The sequence below is a fragment of the Ursus americanus genome, chromosome 8 (genome assembly GCF_024610735.1).
Source record: "Ursus americanus isolate L20-20 chromosome 8, mUrsAme1.1.p, whole genome shotgun sequence".
Taxonomy (NCBI): Eukaryota; Metazoa; Chordata; class Mammalia; order Carnivora; family Ursidae; genus Ursus; species Ursus americanus.
In genome coordinates, this window is record NC_142134.1 from 76602285 (window position 1) to 76628279 (window position 25995).

At 43.3% G+C, this 25995-nt stretch overlaps 1 protein-coding gene across 2 annotated transcripts in view; it reads left to right on the plus strand.

Moving 5' to 3' along the window:
- Positions 1–13210, plus strand: part of CLNK (cytokine dependent hematopoietic cell linker) — a 198068-nt gene extending 184858 nt beyond the window's left edge. For both annotated transcript variants that reach the window (XM_045771339.2, XM_045771340.2), the window contains exons 18-19: positions 2416–2571; positions 9674–13210. In XM_045771339.2, coding sequence (XP_045627295.2) covers positions 2416–2571; positions 9674–9820 — 303 coding nt within the window. In that variant the 3' untranslated portion in view covers positions 9821–13210. The remainder of the gene's footprint in view (positions 1–2415; positions 2572–9673) is intronic.
- The last annotated feature ends 12785 nt before the right edge of the window (positions 13211–25995 follow it).

The window sequence follows — 25995 nt, forward strand, 5'->3', positions numbered from 1 at the left end:
ACTCTCTGAGCCTGTTCGCCAACAGAAAAATTACTTTAGCAGGCCTGCCTCCAGCAGCCACTGTGTGGAAGGTGCTAGAAGAGCAATGTATACATCACATAATGTCCCTCCAGCAGCATTTGGGCACTCAGTCAAGGCCCCTCCCCCCCGCTCCCCAGTGCCGTGTGCCTGTTTCTGCCTCCTCCCACAAAGCACTGAGAAAACAGCATCTCAGTGGCATGACTTCATTTTTTCCTATTCTTTTTGCCTCAGTTTTGTCAAAACATGTTTCCAATTAATGAAAGATAATTTCATTTAAATTGCAGGATTGCCCAGATTCATGGTGACAAACTCACTGCAGAGGTTAAGATGATAAATCCAAAAATTGGTTCCATGTCTTGGCGTCCTCTCCCTTTCTGATCTTGGGCAATGTTCTGTGCTTGAATCTTAAGGCTTCAATTAAGGCTGAATGTTTTAGGTAGAACGAGTTCCAGAAAATTCCTCAATCCCACTTAATGTATTCAGAGGCTGGTACCTTTAAAGGGCAAGAACTTGGGCTTGACTTTTAGGCCATGATGCATTAGTGGATTCGCTTAAGCAATTAGACTCTACTTCCCTTACCTGTAAAATGGGCATAAAATAACTTCTCAAATTTCATGTAAACATCACATGATGAAATAATGTGTGTAAAATGCTTAGCATCTTTTTTTTTAAAGATTGTATTTATTTATTTGAGAGAGGAGAGCACACGCAGGAGGGAGGGGCAGAGGGGGAGGGAGAAGCAGACTCCCTATTCAGCAGGGAGCCCGATGCGGGACTCGATCCCAGGACCCTGAGATCATGACCTGAGCCGAAGGCAGACGCTTAACCGACTGAGCCACCCAGGCGCCTCTAAAATGCTTAGCATCTAGAGAGCAAGTCTCAGTAAACCTTAGCTACCAGACTTATCCCGTCACTACAGTTTCTTAGCATTATTTACAAACTTAATACATTTGTAGTATTATTATAAGTATAACCGTTATTATCTGTATCTATAACTATAAATGTTAGTTATGCATAATAGTTATATACAGATAGAAAATAAAGCCTATATGGAGATATTCTATGTAACAATTATAAACATAAATTATTATATATAATATCGATCTATAAAAAATAGTAAGTCCTGCACTCATCTAATTAGTTCTATTCTAATAGATCATTTATAACCATCTACACAAGAGTCTATGCAATTATAGTTACAGATTTTTCAGTGTTTTTCATCATATAAAAGATACAATGTAGCCACGAAACCAGCCTTGCTGCTATGCTTCTGTATAGGAGAATCACACGATTTCCTAGCCGTTTACGACCAGACCTCCAGCCTGAGCTATTCCCCGGGGTGGGCCTGGTCCGTGCAGTCTGCCTCTCACCAGCCCTCAAGCCTTGACCTTCTTCTGGAAACCCTCCATCTGCTCCCTTGGCTCCCTTCACACTGAAGCTTCTGGGTTTCCTTCTTAATCTCTCTTCTGTCTCCTCTTTCTCCCCCTGCACCTGCCTCTCCCTCGTTGGAGGCTATGTCAGCCCCTCCCTCCCATGTCTGCGCATGCTGCTGTCAATGATTGAAGCCCCATGTCTTTGGAGGGGACCCTAGCCCTATATTAACATCTCCCCAATCAGAGTCCCCGTGTATTATGCTAAAAGCCTCTCCTGCTAAAGCCTGCAGTGGCTCCCACTGTCTCTAGCATAACACCCGAGCATCAGGCAGAACAGGATATGCGCGAACACGGGCAGATGAAGGAAGCACCCCCGGGAGGGGAGGTGGGGGGCTACTCCCCGCAGATGAGGGGGCCTATCCGAAAGCTGAGAGCCCAAAAGCAAGACAGTGCCTCTGGGGAACAGTGGCTTGTCTGGAGCCAGGATGCGGGAAACAAAACCCCAAGACAGGGTGGAGCGTCATGCGAAGGTTGTAGGCAGGACACTGAGGCCAGTGGGGAATGCTGGAAGATCTGGAAGAGGGAGATGTCCTGATCTGATCTGGTACACTTTTCAGAAAGTAACAAGAACCCTTATCCATGCTGATCCTCAAATACTTGCTGAATTAAATTGCACGAAGAACTGGTTTGCCAAAAAGCAAGCCATGTGAGTGGGACCCCTAGGTGGCTCAGTCGATTACGCGTCTGCCTTCGGCTCAGGTCACGATCACAGGGTCCTGGGATCGAGTCCTACATCGGGCTCCTTGCTCAGAGGGAGCCTGCTTCTCCCTTGGCCTCTGCTGCTCTCCCTGCTTGTGCGTGCTCGCTCTCTCTCGCTCTCTCACTCTGTCAAATAAAATCTTTAAAAAAAAAAAAGCAAGCCATATGGGAATGGGGTATACACAAGTGTCACTACGGCTGACATTCTCAGGGCCGGGGTGCTGGCATGCCTGAGAGAAGACCATTCTTCCTTCTGTTTCAGGACGGCACTTTCTTGGTCCGAGACTGCTCCACAAAATCCAGAGCAGAACCCTACGTGCTGGTGGTGTTTCATGGGAACAAAGTCTACAATGTGAAAATCCGTTTCCTGGAGAAGAATCAGCAGTTTGCCCTGGGGACAGGACTGAGGGGAGATGAGGTGCGTATAACCAGACAGCTTCCCTTTTCCAGACCAAAGACAACAAGGGGAGATGTTGGGGGAAGGAGGGATGCTGGCCAAGTCATCCATCATATCCCCATGACTGCTGGGGGGAGGAGAAAAGTGTGCCGCCCTGGAGGTGGGACTAATTCCCTTCCAGCCCCTTCTACAGGCATCCCCGCCCAGCTTACACTTCAGCCTGTGGGCTCCAGCCAATCCTGACCATTCTGTGCACTCTCCACGAAGCTCTGTCCATTCAAGGGAAGTCACTCCGCAGGACACATCTCAGATCTGCCTCCCGGGAGGTCTCCCCTGAAGCCCAAGTTAACGTTAACACCCCATTCCTTCCCCGCCCCCACACCAACTCCCACGGCCGGCACTCCTCCACACCTGCTGGCATCAGGAACCCTTAGGTTTGTGTCTGCAAACTGAATATGAACTCAGTCACAGCGCTCAGGGCCATGTTGAGCAAGCCCGTCCTCAGTACAGATCTGCTCACAGGTGGCTAGTGGGAGAATCCATCAGTTAAGGCACTTGGGACTAGCTGCATAAAGACAAAGGAGGACGGAGATTGATTTTCGCTGAATGTGCTTGTGGTAGGCCTGGTCTCTCTGCATCAGCTCACGTGAACCCTCAACAACTCCCTGACATAACAATGGCTCCAACCTTAGATGTAGGGAAACTGAGGCTCAGAAGGGTATGTAAATGGCTAGAGACACACGAGTGGTAAGTGAGAGGGTGAGGAGAAGCTACTCTTTCAACTCTTCTTGAAAGGAAGTAGGAAGGGAGGTTGGAAGGGAAGGGTAGGGGTCAAGTTCTGTGTCACCGTTTACTGAGTATGTGAGCTCAGGCCAGTCGCTTAACATCTCTGGGCTTTAGTTTCTTGAAATGTAATATTCTTTTCTTGTCTGGACTTCTCTAATTCAGTAATTCTCATTTAGCGTCTCCAGACCTCAATTGTATCTGTTGGTCTGTATTATGGGCTGAATTGTGTCCCCCCCACTGCTCCCGAATTCCTATGTTGAAGCCCTAACACCTAGTACCTCCAAATAGGACTGTATTGGGAGCTGGGGTCTTTAAAGAGGAGATTAAGGTAAAATGAGGTCACGTGTGTGGGCCCTGGAACAGTATAGTGTCTCTGTAAGAAGAGGAGATTAGGACACAGACATGCACAGACGTAAAGTCACAGCACGAGGACGGCCGTCTACACACCGAGAAGAGAGGCCTTAGATAGAACAACCCTGCGACGCCTTGATCTTGGACTGCCAGGCTCCAGGACTGTTGGCTGGCGCCCCCATCCAGCCCCATCTGTGGTACTTCATGACGGAGGACTGAGAAAACAAAGGCATCATGGAACCAGAACTTTCTCACAATTATCCACTGCTCTTTGATAGAGATTAGAATGAAGAACACGACGAGGGCCACGGAAGCGCATCGGGGAGGCACATACTCGAAAGTCCCGGCAGCTGCCGCGTGAAGACTCCAGCTTAAACCCAATGTCTGAGCCAGAGCCCTTTCTGAGAATCGCACGTAGCTGGAGAGCTGTGGTCGGCACTGGCCTTTGCAAGAGTCTGGGCATAAAGGAAAGCGTGAGTGGACAGATAGATTAGTACAGAAATCGGCTAAATACAGCCACACTAAGAGAGGATGACGGCAAAGCTAGAGAGAAGTAGCCAATTCTCCCTTTTGGGATGAAGACTAGTGACTTAATGAACACAACACACTCCAAGCCAGCCTGGGACCTGGCAAGCCCACAGGAAATGTGAGTCATTATATTTTCATTCTTATTCCTGAGTCGTTGCAATAACTGGGGTACAGTTCCCCTTAACTAGATGCCTATGGTTAGTGGACGCTCCAGCTCAGTCCCCCTTTATCCTTCTCTAGCTTCTTCCAGCTCCTAGAATTGCTCATGTTCTTAAAAAAAAGCTGTATATGACTTTTAAATGCGGGGGACACACAGGGAGTGGAAATCACGCGCCCTGACACACGCCGGGCTTCTGTGAGATGCTGTGTCATTTGCTTTCTTACCTGGACCTCAAAAAACCTCTGGGAAGGATGCATTACTGAACCCCTTTTACCAGTGAGGACACAGACCTAAAGAGGTCACAGCTTTTCCCATGCATGCCACACTTTGGTCTGCTCATAGAAGAAGAGACAGCGACTCTTACTCTGGGATGACATCCGAATAGCATTTCATCAGATTGTCAGGCGGTGCCCGCCTCAGCAGGGAAGCACTTGCCATCTGTGATCACCCAGATTAGACCATCAGCTTCCAGGTGAGCTGCTCTAATTATCATCACCAAGGACCCCTTAAGGATTCAAATGCCTATTTTAAGAAAACCCTTTTTGGGTTATTCCGGAGTTTTCTCCTCCCGTGCGTTATCCCCCCCAAGCAAGTCTCCTTTTTCCTATATTTATTTAACACTTCCATGTTTGCTGTGCACAGGACCTATCCTGTGCAATTAACAATTACTAATTAAGTTGATCGATTTCATCCTCCTAGCAACCCGGCGACAACGGTACCACCAATATTTCCATTTAACAGATAGTGACACTGAGACACACATGTTAAGTAGCGAGACCCCAGTCTCAGCAGGTACAGGGCAAGGCTGGGCTTCATTTTGCATTCTGCAAAAATACTCGTATGGTCTTGGATTGCAAACAATCCCCAGCCTCCTAGAAAACCATCCAGAACATGGGGTGAAGGAGAGTTAACACTTTCGTGAGGCTTACTGTGCACCAGGCACTGGGTGAGAAATGACACTTTACAACTGCACACTTTCCTGCCTTGCAAGCCGGGTGCTGGTGCAAGGCTGGGACAGTCTAGCTTGCTCTCAGCTCCCCCCTGCCCATCACCAGGCATGGGAGCCCCCACCTTGCTGGGGGAAGACGCTCCCAGCTTTACAGAAGGGAGAGAGAATTCGATACAGTAAGGCTCCGCGGAGGGCCAGCTAGGGCTGTTCCTTCATCTGCGGCTTCAATCAAGAACTAGCGTCTTAGTTTGACTCTGCAGGAGAAAGGTAATGAGATACAGGGTTGGTCTTGTGTGGCTTTTTGGCTGCCTTGCAAACTTGAGAATTTAACCACACATCCAACGCAGTGACACCTCTCTGAAGGGAGTAATTACGTGTCAGAAGAGGGGATGTAAATACAGTCACGTAGAGACTCGGACACCCAGAGGCAGGTGTTTAGTGAGTATGCATTTCCATCGTAAATGATTCCAGCCCCTGCGTTGGGTTTGAGCCCCCGGGCACAAGTGAGGTGCAGCTCTCCCCGGCACGTGGGGGTGGCAGGGGACGCCTGGAGGAGGCCCCGGAAGGCGAGCACGCCAACACCTCCCCAAGCACGGAAGGGGAGCAAACCCAGCCACTTCTGCAAGAATCAGCCTGGGAAGGCCCGTTTTGCTGCATATTTAGGTATTTGGGTCATCCTGTTAGCCACGTGGCCAGAAACTCCTGTCTGAATTCGGATTTAGGAAAGACCCAGTGTCCTCATTCCCTGGGGCCTATAACATCAGAAATGTCTTCTCTTGTGGTTCTGGCAGCCAGACAGCTGATATCGAAGTGTCTGCGGGGCTTCTAGACACAGGGAAGATGCTTCCTTGACCTTTCAGCTTCTGGTGGCAGTGGGCAATCCTCGGCTCCATGGCTTATGGGCCACATCACCCCAATCTCTGCCTCCGTCTAATCTCTTCCTCTTCTCTGAAGGAATCTCCCTGTACTTCGATCTGGTAAAGGTACACGTGTACCTTGCTGTTAGGGATAACCCAGAATTCGCTCCTCCTACAAAGACCCTAAGGGTCTTGCCCCATCTTCTGTCATGTGACGTACTATCCACTCTTTCGATATATAAAGTAATACAGATTCCTGGGATTGGGACATGACATATCCCTGGGGACTCTACCCATTTGCTCAGTTACTGGCCAAGCATTCATTTTATGCCCACACCATGCTAGACTTCATGCTCCATTCTGGGGACACAAAGTCCCTGCCGCCCAGGGCCTATCCTGCTCATCTGTGCCCATCGAGGCATGCACCTAAGCAGGGGTGAGACTGGAAATACCTAGCAACTGCTAGAACACCAGCCCTGGAAAGAGAAGCACCTGCCATTAGCAACCCACAGAGCTTCACCTGTGACCGGGTATTAGCCTGCATCTGAGTTCAGAAAACACGCGCGTCAACGTTTCTGTGAAAGCTCGTAGACAGGAGCAATTTCCATCATCAGACCTTCCCTTGCCCTGCGAATGGTTATAATAAGTGACTGAAAATTACGACAGACATTTACTTGCTAAATTAAACTCTAAAGACAAGTTGGTAGAGACAAACACTGAACCCAGGTGCTCACAGCTTCTCATGTCCCCTGCCTGTTTCTCTCTTTTCTTCTTTCACTCCTATGTGTGCACCCAAACAGATTTCTTTACTCTTCTGGCAAGCGAATCATTGCCTGCCGTTGGCATATAGGGCAAACACAGAAGGTTTAAAGAAATTTTAAGATCTAATATTAGGATGATATTTGCTGCCCTCCCGGAAAAATCATTTAATATGAAAATAAGAGGTTCATTATAATATTTTTTAAAAGTCTCTTTAGGGAAATAACGTATCAGTGGTGGGCCTATCACTAGAAGGGCATAATAAGAAATGACAGTAATGATTTATTGCTCCTGCTTCGCTTGCTTCCTACCACTTATTAAAATCAGAATTTCATGTAACATGGCATCCATGCAGCAGGTTATTAAAACAATTAACATTGTACTCATTATTTCAAGACCACCCTGAAGACAACAGGAATGAGAAGACGAAGCAGGCGTTTTCCCTCCAAAGAGGAGCAACAGGGAAGAGGCTTTCCTCTGTCCTCGTGGGTTAACCAATTCCGCAGAAGAGTTCCACATGAGAAGTTTCTTTTCATTACTCACTTTTAGTTTTGTCAAATATGAAAACAGAGAAAGAAAACTCTGTTTTTAGTTTATAACTGGAAATGAAATACCCGCCCCCCAAAAAAGCCGTACAATGATCATCTATACACTTCTCCAGCGATTTCATTGCTCTTTGTTCGTGTTCTTGGCACACCCAAAAGGGATGAGGTCATGGTAATGACGGACATTTATGGAGCACTCACTGTATACCAAGCTGTCTTCTAAATGCTGAATGTGTGTCAATTCAATTCCTCCTCACAAGGGCGCTCAGAGGCGGTCCCGATATTACTTACCATGGCTGTTGGTAGATAGAGAAACCGAAACAGAGAGTGAGAAATTTGCCCGAGGTCACACAGCTAGTGAGTGGGAGAGCCTAGTCTGAAACTCAGGTACTTGGTCCCCATAGACCCTTCAAGTACGAGTTCTCTACCCCAACACTTGCTTTCCCCATGACACGACCGGGAAACCACCTGACCTTACCATCAGGTAGAATGGTATTCATCGTATACCTATTAGGGGTGGACAGATAGGTTATCTCCTTGACCCAGATCCAGTAACAGGTGCAGAGGGGCAAGTCACAGATTCAGTCAGGACTGTGTTAGTGTGACAAGACAGAAGCCAAGTCAGATGAGCTTGTGGGGGGAACAACGGGGAAGCTTGTGGGCTCAGTCCACAATGGAGTGGATCCAGGGACTGGTCCCTGTCAGGAGACTCGTCGTTCCCTGCCTCTTCCCGAGTCCTTCCCCCAGTGTGGTGCCTCTTTATTCTTCACACCCTCCTCCAGCAGCAGGAAGGTGGGACCGGCACGCGGTTACAGGTCTTTAGCATTTCAACTTCGTGCCCCCCACCCCAGAACAAGAAGTTCCCTCCCAGTAGCCACATGCAGCCCCGAGGGAAGGTCCCTGGGTGGCCTGGTGATGTTCTTGAGTTCTGAGTTAATGATTTTCAGAGCACATTATCCCTAAATGAAATTATCTCCTTGTATAGGAAGTACACTAGATTACACCAGAATGCGATCTCGGTGAGGACAGGCACTGGGACAAGCCCATTCCCTGCTGGATATCCCTAAGGCCTGCAGACGTGTCTGTGCTGGGAGGCACTGGGCAGAGTGGGGATGCAGGATACCAGAACAGCAACAAAGTCTTCCCCACGGCGGCTCCCTCCCTTCAGGCTGTGTCATCTCTACCCTGGTCTGTTGGAACTCAGGGTCACAAGCCATAGCCAAGTTGTATAAGGGAAAGAGCAGACTGCTTGTGTCCAGAAAAACCCGGTTGCGTGCTTGGTCCTGGTCCCCCGGCTCTGTGACCTCCGAGCAGGTCAGGACACGTCTCTGAGCTGCACTTTGCTCAGCTCTTCCGTAAGGCCACTACCCCTGCCCTGCTCCCCTCACAGGGCTGCAGCCGGGGAGGAACCACATTGTCTCAAAGCGTACAAGGCACGCCGAGCAAGCTCTTCCCACTCACCCTCTGGGATCTCCTTTGAGGACACATGCAAACTCAGCTCATCGGAACCACTGTGGGGCCCTCATGTCTTCAACACCTGCCTTTGTTCATGCTTCTTCCTCTGCTTTTAGAATCCTTCAACCCTCTTGTCCCTTTATCTAGACACCCAGAAGGTATAGCACATTTCAAGTCTGCATCTTCAGCAAAGCACGTCCCGATTCCCTAAATTTGAAATGATCTCACTGTCCATTCAATTGCCACAGCCCCTCATCTGTGCATCTCCAGAAACATAAAAGTAAAGATCTGCTGTCACCTCATTATTTCACAAGAAGCCCAGGGAAGGAAGTGACATTGGCTAAGAACTGCCAGCACCTTGTGGCCGGCTCTGTTCCTTCTGATTACCCCAGGACTCACTGGAACACAGGGGCGTCCGGGAGGCGATCTCACTGCAGGCCTTCCCACCAACTCACTCAGTGAAGGTCGAGCCTTGAGCTGCTCACTTTTGGTCTCCCCAGCCACCTTACTCTCCTGTGCTAACATTTTTATCCCTCATCCTTGGAAAGCTGGCTTCCACTTCTTTTTCTTTTTTTTCAATCACTTTCTGACACACCTTCACAATTCAAACAAAAACAAAATGTTAAGTGAGTTAACTTCTTCCCTAAGGAAAATGTGGCATCTTCTTCTGTACTTTAACCCATAGACACTAAAGATATTTAAATTTTCATTAACTTTCTTTTCTGTGTTTCAGAAGTTTAATTCAGTGGAAGACATCATCGAACACTACAAGTATTTTCCCATCGTACTAATTGATGGGAGAGACAAAACCGGAATCCACAGGGAGCAATGCTACCTGACTCGGCCCCCCCCTTTCAGCAGGTGCTTCTCACCCTGGTAGTCAGGGTTTTGTTTTCTCTGCAGTTCACTGGCTCCAATACCTCTACCCACTTTTCGTTTATTTCATTTTTTTATAATAATATTTTTTATTATATTATGTTAGTCACCATACAGTACATCCCTGGTTTTCCATGTAAAGTTCGATGATTCATTAGTTGCGTATAACACCCAGTGCACCATGCAATACATGCCTTTATTTCAAAAGATGATATCCTGTGGCTTTGAGGGATCACTTCTTTGACCCGAGAAAAGAAAAACATTCTATGATGGAAATTGGAAAATCGATCTCGGTTTTGCAAGTTCAAACCACAGAAGAAATATTGATAAGAAGCAAAAATAAAAACAGGCTTTTACAAAATATTTTCTGAAGAGGAAACTATAAACGTGGTCACCACGCTTCCAGATAAGAAATAAAGGTGACAAGAAGCTTTGCTTGGATGTTTACAGCTAGCACAGGACAAATCTATGTGAGACGCCCGAATCATAAAGGACCTGGTCCTGCCTTCATTTCAGAAGTGGTAGGACCTGTGAAGGTACAATGTTTTTGAGATTCCTTATGCTGAAGATATTGCTGAACGTAAGCTCTATTTTATTTGTAATCCTGGAAACTCAGTTGTAGGGAAGGAATGTAGCAGAAAAGGAGAGTGTTTGCAAATATCACCTGTAAGACAGAAATCAGAAATGCTTTTACTCCAAGGTGAAAGGGCCGTGGGTGCAGTCTCCAGGACTCTTTTGAGTGGCTTTAAGACAAATGCAATTAGCAGATTTGTAGTAAGGGAGTAAGCCTAAGTCTGAGTGAAGGTAATTTTTTAATTCCAATTGTGGACTTCCCTTCGAAGGAGGAGATAGTATCCTCAGATTAGCGCTACTTTGAAGGAACATTGCACGCTTCCTGATACTGTGCCCTCCTAAAGCTAGGAGGATTTTATTTTATTCCTATTTTACAATACAAATGAGGAATAAGAGGGTCGAGGAGGTTAGTGGTCTCACTCAGTGTAAGAAGGGAGCCCTCATCTTTACCCACTTTGCCTGGCTCCATCCAAGTAAACCTTCCCAGGTACATTCCCTGTGGAATGTAACCAGCAAGTTGAAAAGCTAAATTAAAGGGAGAGACACCATTTGAAAATACAGATTTACCTGCACTGAAATACATAAATAAATAAAACTCTTTAGTGGAGTAAGTCTTAAAAAAGAGAGAGAGTGAGTTCTGGTTGAAATCAATCTACATAGTGACTTCAGATGTTACCAAAGCCTACCAAAGGGAGAGCCTTTGGACTGTGACGTGGTCCGGCCCCTCTGAGAGGAGAGCGAGAAGGAGGGAGATGTGAGTAAGAAAACAACCCAGCTGAGATGCAGCCCTGGGAGAGTCCCGGCCAGCCTGCTGGTATGACCCAGAGCAAAGCCTGCTCATGGAGGACAGAGTCCCACGCGAGGCAGAAAGGGCTAGGTCTTAGTACATACAACGTCATGTAAGTCATTCCCAAAGGCTTTCCGGGAAAACACGACCTTCGGATGCTATGGGAGATCCAGAAGATGCTGCAGAGGGAGGCCATCGGATAACTCACTCATCAGCAAGTTCCTCTTTCGAGGGAAGGCCAAGTGGCCCACCTCCATGCCTGTCATAGTGACTCTGGTTTTGTGTTGATTGTAATAGGGACTTATTGCTCATAAATAGATTACTGAAGAATAGGAATATACATATTTTAATTGTACTTGATTCTCACAACAGTTCTGCAAAGAAGGCAGGACAGGTATTCTGAATCCACTGTATGATTGAGGACCCTGTGTCTCCTTGGCCTAAATCTTATGGTCATATAGTCATGGCTGAACCAACATCTTCAGACAGAATTCTATTCAGTGTCTAGCTGCTTATTGGATCTGTAATTGAAAAAGTTCAATGATTTGGGTTTCGCTTGCCCAAATTCCAAAGGGGTTTAATCCCTCTTCAACTAGTATTTCATTTTCAATGAAAAAGTGTCACTTGATTCCTAGTTGCCAGAGTAGTGAAATCTTAGCTTTATCTGATTATAGCATCTATGCATTCAAGACGTTTCTTGTTGACTAAGTAACTATCATTCTAGCTCAATTTCTATATTCCTCATCTTTAGTAATACCTTGCTATGAGCACTTGCTATGAGCATAGCCTTGCTATGAATGCATATGCATTCATTGCGAGGCACTCTTGAGGACGCTGGAATTATAGTGGTGAATTAAGTAGAAGAAACAGACAATGAAAAAGTACCCAACAAATAAGATAATCTATCTTACTGTATTTCCATTTGAACACTTATCACTGAGTGCTTGTCAGTGAGGCCAACATTAGACATTTTGATGAAGCTTATTTGAGATGTTTTTTTAAAGTTCTGTACCAGAAAATTTTAAATTTTTCCAAATTTACTTAACGGAAAATTCCCCCACTTGGGTATACGTGTGTGGGAGAGGATGTGGGTGTGTGGGTGTGTGTTTGAGTAACCACATTGTAGCTGAAATCAGTTAAATTTTCTGTGCTAATGACCAGAGAGGAACCAAATTTTACCCCACTATCAAACTTAGCCCATTGCCATGTATGTGTGTGTATACACATAGACATATTTTTTATAAAATGGTCTGTATCATAGATGACTAGCATTATATTTGTATATCCGTTTTTCTATACTAATATTCTTTCTAGCTGAGCACATTCACTTTCCTGAGTTATAGCTGTGCTAAAATAAATGAAAGCAAATATGTAATTAAATGTCATAATATCTCTGTAGCTGAGTATTAAAGAAAGGAATTCAAAATATAGTTTAATTTTGTTCATTTCATGCGCTATTAGCCTTCGAGTCCTTCTGAAGTCATAGTTAGGATAAACTTAGGACAAAATTTCTGGAATGATTTTTGACATATGAGCATTAGCCCATGCTAGATTTGGAGAATAAAGATGAAAAGACCTAATCCCTGTGATTGAGGCTTAAGAGTCTGGCAAGCAAGATACACATCCAGTTAAAATCATGCAACACAGAATAACAGATTTGCTAATTCTCTCCCTCGTGCCACCATTGCATTAGCAGGCAGAAATGGATGTGTGTGGAGGATGCAGGGAGGGAGACCTGCCCAGGGGAGATGTTCAAGCAAAGAGTTGAAGGATGGCCCTAGAACCCAAGCGTTAGAGGTACAAATACTTTGTCAGTCTATTTCTGAGTGCTCTTATCCTTAGGGCTCTATTCTCGGCCATTCTGGTCACCAGTCAAGCAAAGACTACCTAGTGAATGGGCATGTGAACAACAGAAGTGGCATCCGTGGGGAAAGGACAGATGATTAATCAAGTGGTTCTGGGGAAACTGGCTCACCATATGGGAAAAACATATAATTATGTCCCTATGTCAAATCATATACAAAAATAAATTCACCACAGATCCAATAATTAAAGTGAAAAGAAAACTTTAAATTGAGTCTCGTAGTTTCTTCTAATAATTTCTATGGTTTGGGGATAGGAAAAGAGTTCCTAAACCACATGCAAATATGAATTATAAAGGGAAAGACTAAAAGATTCATTACACCTAAGCTTAAAATGTTTGCAAGTTAGACAAAGCCAAAGGCATTTAAACAACTTCACAGAAGTATGAGCAAAGAATATAAACAAGCAATTCACACACAAAAGAAATCTCTTAGCCCTGTAAGATGTCCAGCCCTCCTCTCATAACTGGACATTGATGGAATTGACAGAGGATGTCAAGCGACACTGTTATGGAATGGAGCTATCTTCAAGGACAAACGACGTGGAGCCTAATGGACCAGAGCAGGAGACGGAAACGTGGTTCCTCTGGTCCCCATCCCCATAACTGGACAATGGACCCACACAAGGGAGATTTTAGAGAGAATGTTTAAAGAGAGACCAGAGGCTTAATGAGTGGGAAACCCCCCTGAGAAGGGCAAGCGGGCTTCCTCTCTGCCCATGGACGGAAGCAAAATGCGCAAATGAAAGCTAGACGATTCCTCTGCGCTCACTGATGGGCTTGTTGAAGCCAAAGACAGTTAGTTATCCAGGAGCCTCCCCCAGCGTGGCCCCGGCTTCATGATCCCATGACAGCTACTTCCACAATAGTAGCCAGAGAAACATTAACCAAAATAACAATTATATAGCACTTTCCACCCAACAGATTGGTTAGAATTAAATATTTCAGATAATATCCAAAGCTGGTGAGGATCTAAAGAAGTAAAAATTCTCAACTACCGGCTGGAATGTGAATCAGTACAGCACCATGGAAAGCAATTTAAAAATAGTTAGTAAAATATAAAATGGATGGCCCGCTGCAATAAGAGTTCCAATTAAAACATGACTAAATATGAACTTAACCTTGCTCTCCCTTTCCTTCTGCCTGCCTCTCCCCTGCTTGTGCTCTCTCGCTCTCTCGCGCGCTCTATCTCAAATGAATAAATTAAGTCTTAAAAAATTCAGAAAATTGAGTAAATATCTGGAAACAAATGAAAGCAAAAAACAACATACAAAAACTAATGGGAGGAAGCAGAAGCAGTACTAAGAGGAAAGTTTACAGCAATACACATTGCATTTAAAAAGGAGAAAGATCTCAAATCAACTGTCTAACTTTACACCTCAAAGAACTAGAAAGAGAACAAATGAAACCAAAAGTTAGCAGAAGGAGACACTATCAAGAGAACTAGAAGATAAGCCACAGACTGGGAGAAAATATTTGCAAAAGACACATTTGATAAAGAACTGCCATCCAAAATATACAAAGAACTCTTAAAACTCAACAGTAAGAAAGTAAAAAACCCAACTAAAAAATGGACCAAAGGCCCTAATGGACACCTCACCAAATAACATTTGATATCTAGATCACAACTAAACGTATAAAGAGATCCTTCACATTAAATATCATAGGAGAAATGCAAATTAAAACAAGATACCGCTACACACCTATGAGAATGGCCAAAATCTGGAACAGGGTAATGCTCAATGTCGGCGAGGATCCAGAGCAACAGGAACCCCTCATATGTTGCTGGTGGGAATGCAAAACGGTACAGCCACTTTGGAAGACAGTTTTGCAGATGCGTACTCTTACCATACGATCCAGCAATCACACTTCTTGGCGTTTACCTGACGGAGGTGAAAACCTGTACCTGCATAAAAACCTGCACACGGATGTTTACAGCAGCTTTATTCGTAACTACAAAAACTTGGAAGCCACCAAGATGCCTGTCAATAGGTAAACTGATAAATGAACGGTGGTACTTCCAGACAATGGAATATTATTCAGTGCTAAAAAGAAATGAGCTACCAAGCCGTGAAAATACATGGATGAAGCTCAAAGGTATATTACAAAGTAAAGGAAGCCAATCCGCGAAGGTGACCTACTGCATGATTCCAACTACATGGCATTCTGGGAAAGGCAAAACTATAGTAAAAATAAAAAAAATAAAAAAATAAACCAGTAGTTAAGGGGTAGGGGGAAGAGAAAGATGAATAGGCAGAGCACAGAGAATTTTTAGGGCAGTGAAAATATTCTGTAAGCTATTACAATAATGGATAAATGTCATTATACATTTTTCCGAGCCCATAGAATGTATAACACCAAGAGTGAACCCTCAGGTAAACTATGGACTTCGGGTGATTATGTTGTGTCAATGCAGGTTCATTGACGGTAACAAATGTCCCTTCCCAGTGGGTGGTGTTGAGAACAAGGGAGGCTCTGCACATGTGGGAAATCTCTGTACCTTCCTCTCAATTTTACTGTAAACTTAAAACTGCTCTTAAAAATACCGAAAAAAAGTTAAGAAGGAAATAATAAAGATTAGAGGAGAGATAACAAAATAGAGAATGGAAAAACAAAAGGAAAAAAAAATCAGTGAAAAGGCTGACAAACTCTTGGCAAATAAACAAACCAAAAAAAAAAAAAAAGGAGACAGTTCCTAAATAACTGAAATTAGAAATGAAAGAGGGGACATTAAAACTGATGCTACAGAAATAAAAAAGATTATAAGAGACTACAATGAACAATTATATACCAACAAACTGAATAACCTAGAAGAAACGGATAAATTACTAGAAACATACAACCTACCAAGACCGAACCATGAAGAAATATAAAATCTGAACGAAACTATAGCCAGTAAGGAAATTAAAGCAATGATCAAAAACCTCTCAACAAAGAAAAGCCCAGGACCAGATGTCTTCACTGAAGAATTGTACCAAACCTCTAAAGAATAATTAATCCCAATCTTTCTCAAACTCTTCCAAAGAACTGAAGAGCTGGGCGCATTTCCAAACTTATCTGGGGCCAGAATTACTCTTATATCAAAACCAGACAAAGGCACAAAAAGAAAACCACAGACCAATATCCCTGATGAATATCAATGCAAAAATCCTAATCAAAAAAAAAAAATCTTGATCAAAATACTAGCAAACTTCATGCAACAACACATTAAGAGGATTACGCACCATGAGCAAGTGGAATTTCTACTTGGAATGCAAGGACTGTACAACATACAGAAATCAGTAAATGTAATACACCGTACATTAACTGAACGAAAGGCAAAACCCACATGATCATCTCAACAGGTACAGAAAAAGCTCTTGATAAAATTCAGCACCTTCTCATAATAAGAATTTCTTAAAAAGCACAACAGACGGCGGGTATAGGAGGAAACTGTCTTAACAAATGACGAGCCCACAGCTGAGTTCACACTCAACTGTAAGAGACTGAAAGCTTTCCCTCTAAGATCAGAAACAAGGCAAGGATGCCCACTCTGGCTACTATTGTTCGACATAGTCCTGGAAGTCCTACACAGAGCATCATCCAAACTAGAAAGGAAGAAGGATATTTTCTCTGCTCTCAGATGACATGATCTAATATCTAGAAAACTAAAGATTTCACAGAATCAGCATGCAAAAATCAGTGGTGTTTCTATACACTAACAATGAAAAATCTGAAAAGGAAATTTAAAAACAATCCCAGTCACAATAAGATCAAAAAGAATAAAATACTTAGGAAAAAACCTAACCAGGGAGGTGAAAGACTTGTACACAAGTTAAAAACTACAAAATATTGCTAAAAGAAATCAAAGAAGATACAAATAAATGGAAAGACATCCTGTATTCCTGAATTGGAAGACTTAATATTGTTCGAACACCCATACTACCCAAAGCAATGTACAGATTCAATGTAATCCCTATCAAAATTCTAATGCCATTTTTTGCAGAAATAAAAGAAAACCATCCTAAAATTCATATGGGATCTGAAGGGATCCAGAATAGTCAAAGAAATTCTTGAAAAAGATAAAAAGAGTCAGAGGCCCCACACTTCATGATTTCAAAATATACTACAAAACAACAATAATTAAAATGGTGTAAGTACTGGCATAAAGACAGCCTTGCATATGTAACCAAATGATCTTTGACAAGGGTGCCAAAGCTACACACTGAGGAAAGGACAGTTTCTTCAACAAATGTTTGGATGTTTGTTTGGAAAACCACATATCCATATGCAAAAGAATGAAGTTGGACCCTAGCTTAGACCACATACAAAAATTAACTCAAAATGAACTACAGACCTAAACATAAGATCTAAAACGATAAACCTCTTTTTTTTTTTTAAGATTTTATTCATTTATTTGACAGAGAGAGAGACAGCCAGCGAGAGAGGGAACACAAGCAGGGGGAGTGGGAGAGGAAGAAACAGGCTCACAGCAGAAGAGCCTGACGTGGGGCTCGATCCCAGAATGCTGGGATCACACCGTGAGCCGAAGGCAGACGCTTAACGACTGCTCCACCCAGGCGCCCCTAAAACGATAAACCTCTTGTAAGGAAATAGAAGGGAAAACTTCAGGACATTGCATTTGACAATGATTTCTTGTATATGACATCAAAAGCACGGGCAACGTGGGATGCCTGGGTGGCTCAGTGGTTAAACGTCTGCCTTCCGCTCAGGTCATGGTCCCAGGATTCTGGGATCAAGTCCTGGGATCAAGCCCCGGCATCTGGCTCCCTGCTCAGCGGGGAGCCTGCTTGTCCCTCTCCCATTCCCTCTGCTTGTGCACTCTCTAGAGCTCTCTGTGTCAAATAAATAAATAAAATCTTAAAAAAAAAAAAAGCACAGGTAACAAAAACAAAACATGACAAATGGGACTACATCAAACTTAAAAACTTTGTGCAGCAAAGGAAGAACAACGGAGTGATAGGCAACCAATGGAAAGGGAGAAAATATTTGCAAACAATATATATCTGATAAGGGGTAAATATCCAGATTGTATAATGGACTCCCTACAACTCAAAACAACAACAAACAAATAAACCAGATTAAAAAATGGGTAAAGGACTTGAAGACATTTCTCCAGAGAAGATATACAAATGATGCACACAAAAAGACAGCTCAACATCACCAATCATCAGGGGAATTCAAATCGAAACCTCACACTCATTAGTATACTCATTATCACAAAACACAAAAACAATCAAACAACAGAAAATAACAGGTGCTAGAGAGGATATGGAGAAATTGGAACCCTGTGCACTGTCCATGGGACCGTAAAATGGTTCGGCTGTTGGGAAAAACAGTATGGAGTTTCCCCCAAAATATTAAAAACATAATTACCATGTGATCCAACAATCCCACTTCTTGGTATGTATCCAGAAGAACAGAAAACAGCATCTCAAAGAGATAGTCACATACCCATGTTCATTCTGGCATTATTCACAATAGTCCAGAGGTGGAAGCAATTTAAGCATCTATCAACAGATGAATGGATAAAGACAATGCGGTATATCCATACAATGGACTATTATTCCGCATTAAAAAGGAAGAAAATTCTATCATACTGTACAGCATGGATGAACCACAAGGACATTAAGTGAAAAAAGCCAGTCATAAAAACACAAATACCGCTTGAGATTCCACTTATATGAGGTATCTAAAATAGTCAAACTCTTGGAAACAGAAAGTAGAATGTGGTTACCAAGGGCTGAGGGGGAGGAGGAAATGGGGAGTTGATGTTCAGTGAGTAGAAAGTTTCAGTCTTGCAAGATGAAACGTTCTAAATATCTATTGCACAAAAATGTGCAACTAGTTAACACCATTGCACTGTGGACTTGAAACTGGTTAAGATGCTTATGTCATGTGCATTTACCAATTTTAAAAATGTAAAAAAGCAGCTGACAAAATGTGTATGTGTGTCTGTGTGTGTATCCAGCAACGTATATATAAAGGTAAGTATCTCATGATGAAGTAGGACTTATCCTAGGAATGATATGTTGGTTTACCATTTGAAAATCAATGTAATTTTCCACATTAACAAACTAAATGAGAAAAACTAATCATCCCAACAAATGCAGAGAAAACATTAGAAAATAATTTACCATTAATTTATAATAAAACTTCTAGCAAACTAGGAATAGAAGAAAATTTACTCAGTCCGATTAAGGCGATCTACAAAAACCTTCAGCTAACGTGATACTTAATGGTGAAATATTGAAAAGGAAAGAATTAAATGGCATCATTATTCCATTCTTCCCTGTTATCTGGGAAAAGCCCCTGGAAAAGATAGAAGACAGGTGATCTGATGAATTTCCTTATAAACATGAAATGGCAAACCTCTTGGCAAAGAAGCTAATGCTACTTGCTAGCAGGAAAATCTTTACCTGTGGAGTGCATTTCAAAGGATGGACAGGCTTGCTTACAGTAAACAAACCCGGAGCCAATGGATTTATGGAGCATTGCTCCCTGGAAGACGTTATATAACTATCAAAGGATAAAACAGAGATGCATTCACGATTTAATTATGTGTAAATGATGTGAACTGCACTCCTCATTTAAAAAGGCACCAGAGTATATCTGATGTCACAATAAAGGACTTGAAGAGCTCTGTCGATGGTTTTGAACCTGTTCCTGCCTCATCTGTATAATTTGACCGCTTTCACATTTCTGATTCAGGTGAATCTGCTTTGATAATCTGACCCTTGTTTTATCACAAATATGTTCACCCTGAAGTCAGGAATAGGCAAAGATGTTTGATTCCTCATTGTGCTAGAGGTTCTAGCTAGTGCAATAAGGCAAGAAAAATAACAAAGAGAAGGAGAAGGCATAAATATAAGAAAAGAGGAGGTAAAACTGTCTTTATTCAAAGATGACATGATTGTGTACTAAAAAAATCCTACAAAATCTATAAAATAAACTACTAAAATAGTAAATTTAGCAAAGTCATAGGCTAGAAAGTTAATATACAAAAAATAATCGTATTTCTGTATCTTAGAAATTATCAATTGGAAAACAATTTTTAATTCCATTTTGAATATCATTACTATAGTTAGGAATAAACTGGATGAAAAAATGTACAGTATCTTTCAGCCAAAAGCTAGAAGCATTGCCGAGAAAACTCAAAGGAGACCCTGACAAATGGAGAGGGGCCATATTCGTGAACTGAATGAAACACTCTATATGGTTAACATGTCACTTCTCCCCACATTTATCTAAAAATCCTAGCAGACTTTTGTAGAACTTGAAGAGGTGATTATAAAATGTATATGAAATTGCAAAGGAGGTAAGTCTAGCCAAAATAGTCTTGAAAAATGAAGAACAAAGTTTGTTTGAAGATGAATAAATAAATCAATGAACTGAGTCTAGAATCCAGAAATAGTCTCATACAGGTATCATCAATTGATTTTTGGCAAAAACATCAAAGTGATTCAGTGGAGAAAGGATAATTTTTTTTCCATAAATGGTGCTGGAAAAACTAGATATCCATATGGACAAAAAACATGAACTCAATTTCACACCATATAAAACAAAACAAAAATTCAGAAATGGGTCATAGATATAAATGCAAAACCTAAAACTATAAAACTGCTAGAAGAAAACAAGAGTATACTTCAACCTTGGGTAGGCAATTTGTTATGACACCAAAAGCAAAGAACCATAAAGGAAAAAACTTAGTAAATTAGATTTCATCGAAAAAATAATAAATTGCATTTCATCAAAATTTAAACTTTCTGTTCTTCAAAAGAGACTATTAGGAAAGTCAGAGGCAAGCCCCAGGTTGGGAGAAAATATTGTATGTACATTTGAGATATATTTCATATCTAGAAAATACAAAGAACTATAGATCAATTTACAGAAGGCCTGAAGAAACGCTTCACAAAATAAAATTGGCCAATAAACATATGAACAGATGCTCCACATCAGGAGCCCTCAGAGAGATGAAAACAGTTGACTATGGTTGCCTCTGCAGAGCCAAAATAGAGAAAGGAGATGGGAAAGAAGGCAGGTGACTTCTATTTTCCATCATGAACTTTTTCATGCTATTTGACTTCCCAAAACTAGGGGGTAGGGTGTGTGTGTTAAAGCAAAAATTCAGGTTTAAAAATGAGCATGTCCTGGGGGTGCCTGGGGGCTCAGTCCAGTAAACGTCTGACTTGCACTCAGGTCAAGATCTCTGGGTCCTGGGACTGAGCTCCCCGTCCACTCCCTGCTCAGGGGGGAGTCTGCTTGTCCCTCTGCCCCTCCCCCACTCATGCGCTTGCGCTCGCTCTTAAATAAATAAATAAGTAAATAATGAGCATGCCCTATAATGTCTTATGAAGCCAATGTGTCCATCTGGTCCTGGTAGAAAACAGTGTATCCCAAACGTTCGAATGAAGAGGCAATTCTATGAGGCGACTCCTTAGGGAGGAACAGACAAGATGAAGGAGACAAGGAATGGTGAGAGACCCAGAAACCTGCAATGGTGGGAACCTGTCCCCTTGCTCAGGGCTCACTGGACAAGGAGAGGACATGGAGCCCAGACAAACCTGGAACAGGGGAGGGAAAGACAGATGGAAGGACAGACCTGCCGCCAAACACAAAGCACTGAAATCAAGAGGGAGGTCAGGGAAAAGTACCCACACCCCTCCTTCCAGCCCTCCAGTCTCCTGCCAGGGCCTCCACCGGCCAAACCCAACGGGAAGGCAGTGGACGGTGCAGTCTCCAGGGAACAGCATCCCAGGCCGGAGCAGTCCACCAAGGATGGAGAATGGAGGGGAGCAGACGAATGGAGAACAGCCAGCAAACCCAGCAACCCCATCTTTTTGATACCTCCTTGAGAAACTCCTGCACATTTGGGATGAGATGTGCACAAGACCTGTGCCAAGATGTTCCCTTTAGTGTTGCCTGTATCAGTGAGACGTTCTCTTCCCTGGGCAGAGGACCACACAGCCACTAAGAGGAAAGAGCTAGATTATTTATTTCAACATAAATGGGTCTCAAAAACATATGTATAATACCGTCGCAGTAAATTTTGACAGCACATAAAACAATACCATGTGTTGTTCATGGGGACATACAAGACATAAAAAGTACAGATCCCGAGCGGCATGTGTGCACATTACATACAAGATGTGGAACTGGGACGGAATAAACTACATTTCAAGAACTCTAACGTGTGCCAAGTACTGTTTTAAGCACTTCAGATGTATTGGGGTTGGGTTTTTTTTGAAGATTTATTTATTTATTTGTGGGGCAGGAGCCGAGGGAGAGGGAGAGAGAAGCCCAAGCAGACTCCCTGCTGAGTTCGGGGCCTGATGCAGGGCTCCAGCTGAAATCAAGAAAGGGCCGCTTAACAGACTGAGCCACCCAGGGGCCCCAATGTATTGCGGGGTTTTTTTAAAGACTTTATTTTTAAGTAATCTCTACATCCAACGCGGGGCTCGAACTCACAACCCCAAGATCAAGAGTCGCATGCTCCACCAACTGAACCGGCGAGGTGCCCCTAGATGCGCTCTTTCATTAAACCTTTTCAATGAGCCTTTCAATGGCCATTATACTCCCTCATTTTTAGAAGATGGAAAGGAAGCACAGAAAGGCCAATAACCTTCTCAAGTTTCTTCATTTTCGGGGTGCCTGGGTGGCTCAGTCAGTTGAGTGGTTGAACGTCTATCTTCGGCTCGGGTCATGATCCCGGGGTCCTGGGATCGAGCCCCGCACTGGGCTCCCTGCTCAGCAGAAAGTCTGCTTCTCCCTCTCCCTCTGCCTCTCCCCCCTGCTCATGTGCGCACGCTTGCTCTCTCTCTCTAATAAATAAATAAAATCTTTAAAAAAAAATGTTCGTTTTCATTCATCCTCCCCTTTATCCAGAAAATATTTCTGAAATTCCATTTTGTGCCAAGCACTGTTCTAGGCACTCAGATGACAGTAGGGAGAAAACCATGCCCTCCTCCAGCTCTCATTGTAGTGAGGGCTGGGAGAAAGACAATAGACAGAAATTATAAAGTATAAATATTATAAAATTCAAAGTCTGTCAGAGGACATTAAGGGTCACAAAGAAATGAATTGGGCAGGGGAGACAGTAAGTGTCAGATTCTTGGCAATTCTAAATAGGGCAGGCTTTGCTAGGAGGTGGTATTTGAAGAGAAACATGAAGAAGGCGAAGACATAAGATGTGTGGATTTCTGGGGCAAGGGCAGTGCAGGCAGGGAGACAGCTAGCGTTCAGGCCTGGGGCACCCACATGGCAGCGAGTTCATGGAGCAGCCAAGAGACCCGTCCCTCCTCTCTCACACGGGTTCGTCCGTCCACTGACTGTCCCAAGTGTCTATAACAGTGCTCGGCACAGAAGTAGGCACTCAATCAATATTTGATGGATGAATGAATGAATGAATGAACGAACGACTAACTAGCTGAGAGGCAGAGTAACGGGAGCGAGGTCAGAGGGGCCACAGGAGCTGTTCGGGTGGAAACTTGCCGCCCTGGGGAAGACTGACTTGGACTCTGAATGGGGTGGAAGGGCCCTGGCCAGACTCAGACACAACCCAACCCTTCAGTTTACAAGGATCCCTCTGGCTGCAGAGCTGAGCCTGTACAGACTGAAGACTGGTGAGGGAAGAAGCAAGGAAAGCGGTCAGGAGACCACTGTCATTCAAGCAGGTGATGGTGCTGTCCCAGGCTGAGAGGCAGCAATGGCACAGAGAAGTGGTCACCTACTTTGAAAGTGTGCAGATCCAGGAAGAGAGGCGCTCAGAAAGCCAAAGGTGGAGCTGGGATTCAAAGCAGGGGGTCTCAGGCACCGCCAGCCCTGGTGCTGCAGCCAAGCCGTTTTCTGAGGAATGACAGAACAGCCTGAGGGCACATGGGGGGGAGGGGGCAGCTTTAACTAAGGAGGGCCCTCGGCTCAGGGCAGTTCCACCCCGGGCGGGCCCTCTACTAATGCCGGGCTTTTGTGTGAATTAAGAGGACCCTTCAGAGTAAAAAGGACCCGATTGAGACCAGAACACCAGCTGCGCTTCACCCTACACCCGGCCCCAGCAGCTCCCTCCTCCTGGACCCCTGCAGCAAACAAGTCCCCTGATGGTCACTTTCTGGGCATGTGGGAAGGGCTAGCCTCCATGAAGTTGTGGGATTTGTCACACTAGTCATCGAAGAGGATGCTTGATCAAATCAGTCCAATTCCATACCCCATAGGATCAGCATAAAAGGTGAAAACAAACAACAACCAAAAAACCCTTATATTTCACGTGGAGGATAAATGTCAAAGGATACCTAAGAAAACGCTAATGGAAAAAAAAATGCATACTGGGGAAGGGGTGAGGAGGCAATCATGCCTTGCCAGATTTTTTTTTTAACATAAAGCCACAGTAACTGAAACATACTAGAAATTCACAAGTAGGAACTCTAAAGTGTGGCCAAGGTGGTATTACAAGTCAGTGGGAAAAGGGTGGTTCCTTTAAATACAGATTGCTGCATCCAAAACTGCCTATCAAATGGCGGGGGGGGGGGGGGGGGGGGGGGCAGATTATTCCTTTTATCTACAGAAAAAAGTAATTTTCATGAGAATGAAATCTTTACAGATAAAAAATACATAACAATATATAACAATAACTACTTAGAAAATATGAAATGAAATGCAAATATGGGTATGCTCTTGGCATTTGTGGCAGTGTGTGTCTGGGGGATTTCTTAAGCAAGACAGGACAATCAAAAAAAAAGGAAAATGAAACATTTGATGATGGAAGTATTTCAATATGACAAAAAGATGATAAAATCGGAAAGAACAGAGTGCGAAAAATCTCTGACGCATGTATGTCAGATAAAAGATTCTTATATATGCTACTTCCGTAACTCCCATAAATTGACAATATAAGGGCAAACAGTCCAGTTGAAAAATAATCAAAGGATAAAAATAGCCATTTGACAGACGGGGAAATCCTGATGCTCACAGACAAATGAAAAGGAGCTCAACTTCACAATTATCAGGGAAATGCCAATTAAAGTAACAATGAGTTAACATGTTTTTCACCCAACAGGTGGCAAAAAGTTCAGAAGAATGTTACACTCAGTCCTAGCAGGGGGTCAAGGGGACCCAAAGCCAAGCCGGAGGTTCTATAAATTATTAATAACAGTGGGCACTGGAATTACTGCAGGGCTTAGGAAATTAACCTGGCAAGCTCTGTTTAAATCAATCAATCAATCTTTCTACTCAGCAATTCTAATTTTAGAAATCCACCCTATAGAATTAAAAGTAGAGTAATTCATTATGTTCTAAAAATCAAGGATCATGTTTTGGTTAGAGAATAAAATTTGTTCAAAATACAGATGACCATGCAATGCACATTCTGTAGCACTGGAAACACAGTTTTCGTGACTGGCTACCTATAATTTTCTCATGTTTATTTGTAAATGATAAGAAAGATTTTCAGGCAGGTATTTGCAAGCACTTGTCTGCAAATAACACATCCCCACGATAGGGGGGAGGTGTCTTTATTTCCAATAAATGTAAAGCCAAATTGGATATTATAATACTGGATATAATTTTCTGTTTTTATTATTTTTAATTACTTGAGGAATTTTGATAGTGATCGGCATCCTGCCGGGGAGAACGACATGCCCATGCCGGCTGAGTACCTGATTCTGATACGCACATCAAACCTTCAGGAACCACGATATGCACACAGAGCTCTCAAAGCAGTCTATTTAAAGAAAGAAGAGAAGATACATCACCCTTCTGCTGTAAGGTTCCAATAAAAACAGCGAGAGCCTCGTACTTACAGTAGGAGCTGCAATGGCCCTCACTTTATATCTGGGGGGTTTTTGAAGGGGTGGGGATGGAGACGACTCGTATTTCTTCTGCAGACTTCTCATTCTGAGCTGTTGCTCCTGCTGATTTGAATTTGTAGATCATCCAACAGATACTGTTCATTTTTCAAATCATGTTG